The sequence below is a fragment of the Prionailurus viverrinus genome, chromosome C1, assembly GCF_022837055.1.
Source record: "Prionailurus viverrinus isolate Anna chromosome C1, UM_Priviv_1.0, whole genome shotgun sequence".
NCBI classification, from domain to species: Eukaryota; Metazoa; Chordata; class Mammalia; order Carnivora; family Felidae; genus Prionailurus; species Prionailurus viverrinus.
The window spans coordinates 195681071-195694287 of record NC_062568.1 but is presented as its reverse complement, the minus strand read 5'-3'; the positions used below and the strand labels follow the sequence as shown (position 1 = coordinate 195694287).

At 44.4% G+C, this 13217-nt stretch overlaps 1 protein-coding gene across 6 annotated transcripts in view; it reads right to left on the bottom strand.

Moving 5' to 3' along the window:
• LOC125173940 (RH-like protein) overlaps positions 1 to 13217 on the bottom strand; it is a 56755-nt gene that overhangs the window by 17800 nt on the left and 25738 nt on the right. For 2 of the 6 annotated variants that reach the window (XM_047873601.1, XM_047873603.1), the window contains exons 8-9: positions 10309 to 10388; positions 6302 to 6375 (exon numbers count right to left, since the gene is read on the bottom strand). In XM_047873601.1, the coding sequence (XP_047729557.1) occupies positions 6302 to 6375; positions 10309 to 10388 (154 nt within the window). Of the gene's footprint in view, positions 1 to 1570; positions 1802 to 6301; positions 6376 to 10165; positions 10389 to 12266; positions 12583 to 13217 lie in introns of those variants that run through there. The other 4 variants (XM_047873604.1, XM_047873600.1, XM_047873602.1 and 1 more) reach the window with 3 other exon arrangements.

Below are 13217 nucleotides of genomic sequence, written 5' to 3'. Positions count from 1 at the left end.
ACTGATGGGGGAGGCAGGGGTTGGCAGTCACTCAGCGATGACACATGGTCCTGGCGGGACGCCGACAGTCAGTTCGCATCCACCATCGAAGGAAAGAGGAAGAGGATAGAGACTTGACACTAGGCTTTACTCTGGCGACAGGATTTTATGTTGTTGGCTTGACAGTCATTTGGATTCCAAGTTTCATCGTATCTCTGTACTGAACCACCAACCTCAAGATAGACCCAGCAAGGTCAATTATAATTACAAACATTAACTACCGCGAATTCTCGTAGTCTGTTTCTCTTTGGAACCCTATTATCTGTCAGGCTCTTCCTGAATCTTGGCAAAATGGGAATCTTTTTTTAAAGATTTACTATGGGATAAATCTAAAGATAACTATGGGGTCCGTGTTCTTCAGAACTACAGCTCGAAATGTTTTCTTTCATAGAACTTGCTACAGTTAGCCCTTCGTGGAACACAAAATACCTCTTAGATGATTTAAATTTGTGGTACTCTTTTCCCTACCAGCCATGTGGTCTTCTAGCACATATGCTCTGGAATATTGCCTGGGCATCCACACACACTCAAAGAAATGGCCGTGTTGTTGCCATCCCACAGCCAATCATTCACGGTGGGTTTTTAGAGAACTGGAGGGCACCTTAGAGGTTGAAGGTCCACCTTCTCTTTTTACAGATGGAGGAACCAGACGGTGGAAACTTAAATTTCTCAAGGTCGTACATAGAACTAGTTTTGAAATCTTGAGTCGGTGTACCTCCACAATGGACCACAACATCTTCCCCTGTGCTCGGGGAATAAGAACTACTTTGTGAAACTGCTGCAATAGAAACACAGTGTCCACGTTATAGGACTAAATATAAGTGAATTCTTAATTTTTCCCTGTTTTATATCATCTGCTCTGCTGATATAGACAAGAGTTCACTGGGTAGCACAACACACTTTGTTGAGCATGAGAAAGAATCTTAAGAATTGTCAACAAAATTGAACCCAATACTGGGACGCCTGGGTGCTTCAGTCAGTTGAGCGTCCGACTCTTGATTTTTGACTTGGGTCATGAGCTCATAGCTCATGAGATAAAGCCCTGTGTCAGGCTCTATGCTGACAGCGCAGAGCCTGCTTGCTTGGGATTCTCATTCCCTCTCACTCTGCCCCTCCCCACCTCGCACATGTGCACACGCTCTCTTTTTCAAAATAAATAAACACTAAAAAATTAAACCAAAGAAATAAAGTTAAATGTGTATGTTTAAAACAAAAAGTTGAACCGATATCTTAATTATGTGTCTGCACCCAAGAAAATATTGACAGCATCATCTTTAAGGAAACCAAATATTTAGGGGCGCCTGGGTGGCTCAGTCGGTTGGGCGTCTGACTTCAGCTCAGGTCATGATCTCGTGGTCCATGAGTTCGAGCCCCGCGTCGGGCTCTGTGCGGACAGCTCAGAGCCTGGAGCCTGCTTCCGATTCTGTGTCTCCCTCTCTCTGGCCCTCCCCCCACTCACACTCTGTCTCACTCTCTCTCAAAAATAAATAAACGTTAAATTAAAAAAAAAAAAAAGGAAACCAAACATCTATTTTAAGCTATTACGAAATGACCATTTAAACAAACGTTTAATCTTTTTTTAAATATCGCATTTATCTCTGACCTTGTCTCATTGTATGTAATTAGGGAGACTTCACTGTAAAGAGTGTCTGTTGTACACACAAAAAGGGTGAATAACCATGAAAGGAGGTGGTCTCGATTTCAGACAGGACTTCTGCTTCTTGGATGCTTTTGCTTAAAATCCAACAGCCAAATGAGGAAACTGTAAAAGCAAAGCAAACAGATGAGCCCTTAGACTTTTGAAATGTGGACACATACTGAGTCTGGTCTTTGGAAACTTCTATTTGGACCAAAATGCTGTCTCATCACAAAGATCTTAGAAGGTCTTTCATAAAATCTGAACTGGAAGAGCTCTTCGATAGACCTTCATTCTCAGAGCTCTTTGCACAAGTCGTGGATACACGGTGATCGGCTTTTGTTTAAATGTCTCCAGTGATGGAGGACACACTACCGTACAAAGCAGTTCGTTCCGTTTTGCAGACAAGTTCAACTTGTTCGGCATTTACACAGCATTGCCCACTGGGCCTACTTAAATTCTTTGGAGAAGCATAGAAGAACATCGTTTTCTTTTTCTCCATGACAGTCTTTGAAGTATTTGAAGATTGTCTTTAGGTCCCCTTTGGGTGTTCTCTTCTGCAAGCTGAAAATACCAAGTTGTTTGGTTGTGCTGTGTCACGCCCACCAGACATCACTGCGTGTTGAGTAACCTGGATCACAGAATTCTAGAACTGGAAATCCGAGGAGCTAACATTTATGGGGCGTTTTTTTATGGATCCGTGTGCTGTCGTTTCACACACAGTATCTCCTTTAAATCCTACAACAACCTAGTGAGATACTGCTATCACTCTGTCCATTTCAGAGATGGGGGCACTGAAGCTCGGAGAGACCCCAGGACAAGAGGTGGTGGAACCCAGATCTGCCTCCAGAATGTGGAATTTGAGCCCATTTTACAAACGAAGAAACAGCCCCAGAAAAGGAAAGTGACTTGCCTGAAGGCACTAGCCTGCCACTGGGGGAGCTAGGACTTGAATTCAGATCCACCTTCCAGAACAGTGCTCTTTTTCAGGGGCCTCTCCAGGAGGAGAGGAGTCAGTTGGCAGGCTCCTAATCTGTTTTCCTACTTTGCTCTAAAAACCGTCTCTCCTCATTTTTGTTGAACAAGCATTTGTTGGATCCTTACTGTGTGTCTAGAACATTTATTTTAATCGGAAGCTGGGGTGATACCCGTGCGACAAGGCTAGGTTTCGAGAATTTTACAAAACAGCAGGAGGAACTCGTAACACATTCTGAGGTATTTTCATGCTAAATCAGTGGTGGTGTTTGTATTTCTTGGCAAGGAAATCATGTTAAAAATAAGCCGCAAATACTTGTTCAGAAGCCAGTGGATGATCTTCAGCATACTTGCACTCGTTTCAGAATCCATTCTACAAGCTTAAACTTACTTTACTTGACTCTCAAACATTATCTGTACCATTTCCCCACTGAAACTTCCGGGAGCTTCCAGCTGCCTGAAGGGTAAGTCAAGTGGCTCTAGCCTACCTTTCATCCTTCCCTTCACCAACTCTCTGCTGAGCCAGATGGCCTCACGCTTCTCCTGTTCCCCTTGCTTGCAATGTCTTTCACTTCCTGTCACTTACCCAAATCCAACACAACTCCAAGCTCCATTTTCCCTGACCTCCCCAGACTCAGGATCCTACCCTCCTCTCCTTCCAGCAGCTACTGCCAGGATCACGTACTCCGTTCTGAACAGAGCTATGCACCTAGAAAGACCCAGTCCCTCCAAGGGGTGAAAGCCCTAGTTTCTCTGAGATGCCCTCCTCCCCCACGGTACCCAGAACAGGGGCTTGCCTGCGGCAGACTCCCAACAAAGCTATTTTCTGCAGAAAGGTTAACTGTGGGATTAATTTGAGTAAGTGGATGTCAGTGAGTCCTTGTGCTTTGGAAAGCACAAAATAAAATCCATGGGCTATTGAAATTAAAAGTTGAAGGAAGGAATTTACTCTCTTAGTGAAGGCACAAGCCACATGAAATCTTGTGTTATGAACTGAATTTTTGTAAATCAGTATCTGAGTTAGGATTATTGTCATCTACAGGAAGACGGGATTAGTATATGCAGTTTCTTGAGACTTAGAACTGTATTTTGTTTAGATTCGTCTCCCTGGCTCTCCACCCAAGAGCTCTGTCATAGATCGGGTAATACTTTAAATGGAATTAATTAGTGAATAAATGATCAATTAGTAATAGAACCATCCGAGGATGAGATGGGGGACCTCTGGGGAATAGCGAGTACCCCAACCCCCAAACCTCCAGGCATGGTCTGGGCAACCAGCAGAGGAATGTCCCTTCCAACCCCCAGGAGTCTGGTTCCCTGAAGTGCATTAGGAGATTCAATAATGTTTAAAATCCTTTTTGGATGGTTTACAAAAAAAAAAAAAAAAATCACCCCTGGATTTATCAGCTTTGGAAGTTTGAATTCTTGCCTCTTTAATGGATATTTGGCTTTTCAAATGAAAGCTGTGTTACACTGCTGAGTAAATGGCTCTACTCAGCTGTAAGAAACTAAATCAGAATAGTGGGGCAAGAAGTGACTGTCCTCCAGCAACTGCCCACAACACACACACACACACACACACACACACACGTGCTGCGTCTTCGGAGCCAGACACCAGTTCAATTCCTCCTTTTCCATTTACTTACTAGCTCTATCATTTTGGACAAGTTACTGCTCATCTTCGAGACTGGGATCCTTACTCTTGGGCATGGTTATTGCAAGGATAAAAGTCAGATAATGTTGAAAAGCATCTAGCACAAAATCGGACACCGGAGGCTTACGATAAACGATAAGTATTAGGCTTACGCATTCCTTTGTGGTTGGTTAACCCCCCGTTTCACGTTCATGTGCTGCTTTGCATTTTACCGAATGTAGTTACGGACATTATTACCTCTCGTTTGGTCTCCCAAACAACCCGGTGAGGTAGAACAAAGATTACCATCCTTATTTTACCAGTAAGAGAGGTTGACAAACTGGCCTATGTGACACCCTGCAGGACTGGTCTCCATTCATTGTTCCATCTCGCCCACTGCCGCAGTGGCCAGTGTGAGGCGGGGTTCCTCAGATTTCCCCCATTTAGTTAGCAAATATTTATTGCAACTCAGATAATTGAGCTGGACATTTGTCCTGTTTGCGGCATATCTGGTTAATCAGCAGAATGCTTGGCGTATAGTAGTTGCTCAATAAATACTTGCCCGATGAATGGCTGGATTAAACCAGTTTTCTGAGTAACTCTTTCACTAGATCACCCTGCTGCCGCCAGAGGGGCAGGAACCCTTGCAGGGACTGGGAGAGACCAGCTGGAGGGAAAAGCTGGTACGAGATGAGACGCTTTACAAGCACCCACGTAATGGGTGACTCTCAGAATAATTACGCTGGCGAAAAGATGCCAAAGAATGTTCCGTGTGATTCGTTTTTATAAAACTGTAGAAAATGTAAGCCAATCTATTGGACAGAAGGCAGTTAGGTGTTTGCCTGGGGCCGGAATGGGGTGGAGTGGGGAGGGAGTAGTTTCAAAGAGGCATGAGGAAACCTGGTGGTGACGGTTTTATGGGCATATAAATATGTTTAAATGTATCAAATTATATTACTTTAAATATGTGTTTGCTGTCAGTTACACCTCCATAAAGCTGTTTGAAGAGGAAGAGAAGGAAAGAGAAGCGATGAAGAAGGGAGGAAAAGGACAAGAGGCCGGTTCTCCTTTTTGCCTCTACAAATGCTAATGCCAAGGCCCATCCATTATAAGGCTGGTTCTCTGTCCCTTTCGTGATCAGTATCTTGGCATGGCAGGTGGAGAAAGGATCGGCCTGGGACTCAGGAGGCCTGGTTCCTGTCTCTGCCACTCACAATGGTATGATGTTGGGCGTTAGCCTGACCTCTGTCAGCCCCAACCTCCCATTTATAGTTTTGCAATGTTTGCCCACTCAACCTCAGCATCAAATGGAAGTTACCTAAGGTGACACATATCAAAGTTCTTAACCAACCGAGCCACCCAGACGTCCTACACATATCAGAGTTCCTAGTGAAATGTGAGAGTGTAGGTCAAAGGGAGGATGACAGGAAATGAGCCCTGACCCTCTTTCTAGCCTAGTCATGAGAACAAATGCGACACAGAACACAGAGACCCACAGCAGCAGCTGCATTGCTTGAGCTCTCTGTTCTTTGGCTAAATGATCCCAGACTCCTATAGTATAAGTTTTCTTGTGTCCACTGGCTATAATTTATCAAGAGTTGTGTTCTAGATCAAGCTGTGCCACACACTCACTCGAGAACTTGAACAGTCATGGTTCCACTCAGTGTGTCTGTCAAATGAGGGGAGTAGATTTGTTGGCCCCTGCAGGCCTTCCGGCCTTGCCTTGCAGGATCCTGTCACCTTCATGTCAAACTATTTGCCCACTCTGATGACTCCAGATGGGAGAAGTGTGGCCAGCGGCCATTCTCACATCTCTGACCTTCAGTGCCCTTGAGGCATCAGGGAAATGGTAACCTTTACCACCTCCCCAGCCCTCACCAACACATGTATACACACGCGCACGCACATTTTGTTTTTATTTTGTTCTCCAAACACCACGTCGACCTATAAACAGATATACCAGATATCTTTTTGAGTTCACTCACTCAAAATCTATGACATTAGGTTAAAAATCTTACCTCCCAGAAAGCTTGGTCATCAAAATATTTAGATACATGAGGTCCTCTCCATATTTTGAGGTTTAAGACCAAACCTGTTAAAATTCAAAATTACATGTTAAACATTTAGGGCACAGCATTTGTTATCTCAAAATTAATAAAAATATCCTATGCCAGGTATGGTTATCTCCACAAAAATCCCTTTTTCTTCTACAACCAGGAGACAGACGAATTGGAGTGCTGTCCTTCCTGGACCAGCTTAGTTAATTCTATAAACACCTTTTAAAGGAAACTGGCAAGTGCAATTATATCTCCAAAGGATTAAGATGACAGTGAGAGGTATGCAACAGCCACGGATCTGACATGCTTCCCAAGATGGAATAGAACATGGTGCCCCTCCCTAAAAGTGGATCCATTTAGAACACAGGAACTACCATGGACAGCAACTCCAATTAGGTGCCCCTGGAGGTCCTGCGTCACCAGCTCCAATAAACTCTCCATGACCTCAGCTCAAGATTCCACTTGTTAGTTAGGAAAGTAGTTTATACCAACTTGCTTTTGTGCCTACTCTTCTCTCCACCCATCCCGCCCCTGCCCAGAGAGCTTGGCCCTGTGCCTTCCTCCAGCTGCACAAAGTTGGCCGAATTTCCCAGGATACATGAAGTGATTGCTCACCTTTTTTCTTTCTTTTTTTTTTTTTTTTTAATGTTTGTTTATTTTTGAGAGACAGACAGAATATGAGCCGGGGAGGGGCAGAGAGAGAGAAGAAGACACAGAACCTGAAGCAGGCTCCAGGCTGTCAGCACAAAGCCTGACACAGGGCTCAAACTCACGAACTGTGAGATCATGACCTGAGCCGAAGTCAGATGCTTAACTGTCTGAGCCACCCAGGTGCCCCTTATCTATGTGTTTTTAATGATGATCGGCCCTCATGCATTAAATATTAAGATTAACAAGAGTAGGCATGTACTTAGTCACATTTTCCTTTTGTAGGGCACACCTTTAGCTGATATTGGCATGTAGGAGGCAACCAGCACCCTTCATTTAGCTAGAATTACTCAGAAACGATCTCTAACACCTACATGAACTTTCCAGATAGCTGATGAAAATCCATTCAAAATATGCTATATTTTTGTGTCTTATGAGACAACACTAAACACATCTAGACTTTTTTTTTAATCGGAAATATTGCTAGGAACATCCGTTTATGAAATGCACTATATAATGCAGAGAAAGTATATAGCTGTTGGGGTTGTTGGCTTCTTCTCTCAGCAGCCCAAGCTTTACATGTTCTAGTGTCTGGCTTAAAGAATTTCTTTTCTTCTGTTAGGCTGTCTACTTTGACCTCTAACTTCTACCAGTGTGCCTTACTTCAAGAAAACTATCCCACCTCTAACCTGCCATTTCTAATCTGCCTGAATTCAGAAACCCAATAACCATGCTTGATAGGATCTTTTTTTTTTTATTATTATTAAAAAAAATTTTTACTGTTTATTTATTTTTGAGAGTGAGAGAGAGAGAGTATAAGCAGGGAAGAGGCAGAGAGAGAGGGAGACACAGAATCCAAAGCGGGCTCCAGGCTCTGAGCTGTCAGCACAGAGACCAATGCGGGGCTTGAACTCATGAATGGTGAGATCATGGCCTGAGCTGAAGTTGGACGCTTAACCAACTGAGCCACCCAGGTGCCCCCATAGGATTGTTTCTTAAGTAAATGTAGACAGGCCCCAAATCAGGGGCCTCTTGACAAGTGAAATGCTTGCCTTTAGGGAGTCAGGTGCTATCTTGGCTGCTTAGTGGCCTCTTTCCCCTTCCATTGTTCATGTTTTTCTTATTCACCAGCTTTCTTATGTTCAAAGCTACATGGAAAGACAGACGCTCATTGGTCTTGACTCCTAAAGGAACACTGTGAGTGTCTTTTCCTCCATTTTCTTTTTTGACTCCAGTGAAGCATTAAAAAAAGGCCCTCCCGGGGCGCCTGGGTGGCGCAGTCGGTTAAGCGTCCGACTTCAGCCAGGTCACGATCTCGCGGTCCGTGAGTTCGAGCCCCGCGTCGGGCTCTGGGCTGATGGCTCAGAGCCTGGAGCCTGTTTCGGATTCTGTGTCTCCCTCTCTCTCTGACCTTCCCCCGTTCATGCTCTGTCTCTCTCTGTCCCAAAAATAAATAAACGTTGAAAAAAAAATTAAAAAAAAAAAAAAAAGGCCCTCCCAGGGGTTTTACAAGACAGTGCACATCAGTGTCATTTTGTGAATACTAGTGACGATGGTGAATGGTGTCATAGTCCGGGTGAAGGTTACCAGATAAAGTAATCTAGGATGCTCAGTTAATTTTGAATTTAAAAAACAGGTGCCTTGTATTTTCACTCGCTAAATCTGGTAGCCCTACTCAGGATTGGACTGCCACCACAGATGGAATGCAAACTTACAGAGGGAGGCATTTTTCTCATCTGTATTTAATCTCCTCGACTCTGATGAAAGTTGAGGCCAGTTGGTATATTAAAGTGACTCTAGTCAGTCTTGCTGTCTAAAATCACCCAGGCAATTCCAAAAAGTACCTTCATATTTGTTTTGGAGCATAAAAGAAGCCCAATGATCAGCTACCACGGTCCTTTCATTTTCCAGAAAAGCCTCCCAAAGCCCAGGCTCAGAGAGAGTAAACCGATATGCCCAAGGCCATACAACTCTTTTACATCTGTTAATGCTATTTTCTCTCTTAGTTGGCATTCATTCCCTGCTTAGGGAAACAATATATGAATGTCCAACCAATAAAGCTGTTTGCTTGTTGAATAAAGGTGAGCAGTTCTGGACAGAAAGCATCTTTTCACCTAGCACATAAACAAGACTGGCAAATTAGTAACTCCCTGAGGTTCTTCGCTATTCTGTCATATTGCAGGAGCAAAAGCATACTTCAATCCTCTGTTTAAAGATTTCTAATGGCTTCCCATCTCAGAATTATCTCGCTCCTTATTACCACTCTGTTCTCAACCCCTGCCACTCTCCCTTTCACTATATCCATATCAGCCACCCCGAGCATTCTTTGCTCCTGCCTCAGGGCCTTTGCACTTGCTATCCCTTTTCATGGAATGCTCTTCTGCCAAATAAACACGTGGTAGGTCTTGTTCCCTCTCTCTGTTCAGGTTTCTGCTTAAAGGTCAACTTATTAGATAGACCTTTCCTTCCCATGCTTTTTTTTTTTTATGTTTATTTATTTTGAGAAAGAGAGAGAGTGCGAGCAGGAGAGGGGCAGAGAGAGAAAGGGGAAAAGAGGGAATCCCCAAGCGGGCTCCACGTTTAGCACAGAGCCTGACCCAGGGCTGGATCCTACAACCATGAAATCAGGACCTAAGCAGATATCAAGAGTCAGACACTTAACCCACTGAGCCACCCAGGGGCCTCACCCTTCCTCCCCTTCTAAAAGAGTACCCCACCCTCACACTGACTCTATGCTCCTCTACCCTGAGTCTCCGACATAGCAAATACTCTACTTCTTCGTTTATTTATTGCCACCCTCTCCAATAGAATATCAACCCCATGGGATGAGGGAACTTGTTTTGTTCACTGTTGTGTCCCTAGTGCCTAAGAATAGTGTCTGGCTCATAGTAGATACTGAATAAATATTTGCTGAATGAAATAATACTTTGAGTATTCTCAGGGAATAAAGGTAAGCTTTTTGGCATAAGGGTTTCCTTGGCTTTATGCACAAAATTGGGTGAAGCCACCAGCCCTGGGTTCACAAGGTTGCAGTGTCGCCACTCACCCCTACTTACAACCTCAGGAAAGTCTCTTAACTTTCTCTGGCTCTCAGAGTCCACACCTACAGCAAGCGGCCTCTGAGGGCCTTTCCAATGCTGAAATGATGTGATTCTCTTGTTGTTGTTAATCAAGGTCTTAGTGGTTTGCCTCATTTGGCTGGAGCTGAGGGGGTTCACAGAGAAGGGGATGGGTATACACATCCAGCCATGGGGCAGGTGCACTCTGGCCCTGGGGCCTGTGCCCTGCACCATGGGGAAGAAGGGTGGTCTCATACTTACCTGTCAAAAGACCAATTAGCAGACCCATAGCCATGGCCAAGCTCAGTGCCCCAATGTCCAAGAGCAACTGGTAGTTAATCCTAGAAATGACAAAGCAGAATATAGTCACATTCAGGCATCAGACTGCAGAGATCAAAGAAGACTGTCTGCATCAGTAACGATGCTGTCAGGAAGGGCTACCAGAAGAACAAACGTCCTCTCCCCTGGCAACACATTCCCCTGTCACGTTCCCGCAAAGCCACACAGACATGTAAGAAGGGAAGGGGGGATTCTAAGATCCTCTTCGGCTTACTTCAATTCTCAGAACCCATGGGTGATGAACTTGATCAGGAGGCAGAAAGCCCAGGTTCATGTTCAAGGACTGTCACTAGCTGCATAATCCTAGGCAAGTCACTTAACCTTTCTGAGCCCCAAGTTTCCTCACAGGCAATTAAAGATGAGTTCTCTTTCCATCAGGGCAACGCGGAGCATAGCTTGGCTATAAGGCTCATCTCCCCTGCCCACCCCTGTTGAACATACTTCCCTGTCCTCCCTCCTTCAAGACAACCCCGAGACCTCACTTTAAACTACTAAGTGGCCTAGCAGGACATCTATATGACCTTACAATAGAGAAACATTTCTTAAACAGAACATGCAAATGTAAAGGGAACAATGATAAATTGAACTGTATTAAAATGGAGAACTTCTGTTCATCAAAAGACACCATTAAGAAGGCAAAAGATAACCTACAAAATGCGAGAAGATATTCATGACACATGTATGTGACAAAGACTCTATAACCAGAATTCCTACAAATCTATAAGAAAAAGACAGAACAGCACAACAACAAAAAATGGGCAAAAGAACTAAAGAACTCGGAGAGACATTTCACAAAAAAAGATAATCAAATGTCCAAAAAGCATATGAAACGTGCTCTATTTAATCAGTTATCAGGGAAATTAAAATTAAAATGATAAGTTTGAGTGGGTGGCTCAATTAAGCATCCAACTTCAGCTCAGGTCACAATCTCACGGCTCTTGAGTTCGAGCCCGACATAGGGTTGTCTGTTGTCAGCACAGAGCCTGCTTTGGATCCTCTGTCTCCTCTCTCTGTCCCTCACCCACTAGTGCTCACACACGTGTGATCTCTCTTTCTGAAAAATAAACAGTAAGAAAATAATAAGAAAATGATAAATTTGATGCCTAGGAGCACCCAGGGGGCTCAGTCGGCTGAGCATCTGACTTCTGAGCATCTGACTTCGGCTCAGGTCATGATCTCACAGTTCATGGGTTCAGGCCCTGCGTCGGGCTCTGTGCTGACAGCTCAGAGCCTGGAGCCTGCTTCTGATTCTGTGTCTCCCTCTCTCTGCCCCTCCCCCACTCACACTCTGTCTCCTTCTCTCAAAAATAAATAAACATTAAAAAGTGATAATAATAGGGGCGCCTGGGTGGCTCGGTCGGTTGAGCGTCTGACTTCGGCCCAGGTCATGATCTCACACTTCGTGGGTTCGAGCCCCACGTCGGGCTCTGTGCGGACAGCTCGGAGCCTGGAGCCTGCTTCGGATCCTGTGTCTCCCTCTTTCTCTGCCCCTCCCCTGCTCACGCTCTCTGTCTCTCTCTCAAAAATAAACATTAAAAAAAAAAGTAATAATAATAAATGGGGTGCCTGGGTGGCTCAGTCTGTTGAGTGCCCGACTTTGGCTCACGTCATGATCTCTTCGTTCATGGGTTCAAGCCCCACATCAGGCTCTGTGCTGACAGCTCAGAGCCTGGAGCCTGCTTTGGATTCTGTGTCTCCCTTTATCTCTGCCCTTCCCCCATGTGTGCTCTGTCTCTCTCTCTCTCTCTCAAAAATAAATAAACATTTAAAAATTAAAAACATTTTTAAAATAATAATAATAAAATGAGAAAGTCTGATGCCTAGGAACACCTGGGTGGCTCAGTTGGTTAAGCGTTTGACTCTTGATCTCAATTCAGGTCTTCATCTCAGGGTTGTGAGCTCAAGCCCTGCGTCGGGCTCCACACCATGTGTGGAGCCTACTTTAAAAGAAAAAAAAGAGAAGTTTGATGCCTAAATGGAGAAAATTAAAAAGAAGAAAAACATGAGGTGTTAGAGAATATATAGGGTAAGGGGAACTCTTGGGTGCCACAGGTGAAGAAACCGGCACAGACTATGGTGGAAAACTGGAAGTTTCCTCTAAAAGGGATCATGGGAATACTGTGATCCAACAATTCTGCTTGTGATCCAACAATTCTGCTTCTAGGCATTTGCTCAACAGAAGTGCATTTGTATGTTCTAAAAAAAAAAAAAAAAAAAAAAAGTGCTAGAATGTTCATGGTGGCAACACTAGAATATTCGTAATAGCTCCAAACTGGAAAGAACCCAAATGCTCATCAGTAGTGGATACATAAATTGTGCTGCATTCATACAATAGAACACTGATTTTAACTGTGTTTCTTGGATTCAGTATTTGTCTACTTGGCACTCATTTATCACTGGGCCCAACTAACAGCCGAAATTGTTTACTCCTCTCTCTCCACCAGTCAACTTTCAAGGAGTGCAAAATTCATATTATAACCTGCCCAAGCACAAACTCTAATATATGCTTTCTCTTCCTGCCCAGCCGGAGACCTCCCCCCATTCATTACCCCACCACTACAAACCCAAAGACACAGTCTCAGTTCCAGACCCCCTCTCCCTCTCTCTTCTGCCCGGTCCCTGCGTGTGATAAGGTTTTGCAGTCAGAGTTGACTCACAGAGGTGTGCTAGAGCCCGCTCACCTGGTGGGTGCACAGGCCGTGTTCTCAACCCTTCCTAAGTGTACCCGCTCAGTGACAGCCCCTTGATGGCTTGCAATTGGCCACAGAAGGGAGTATTTGCACTGCAGTCAGGGCTTTGTTTGTTAATCCTTTAGCAGCACCCCATTGGTC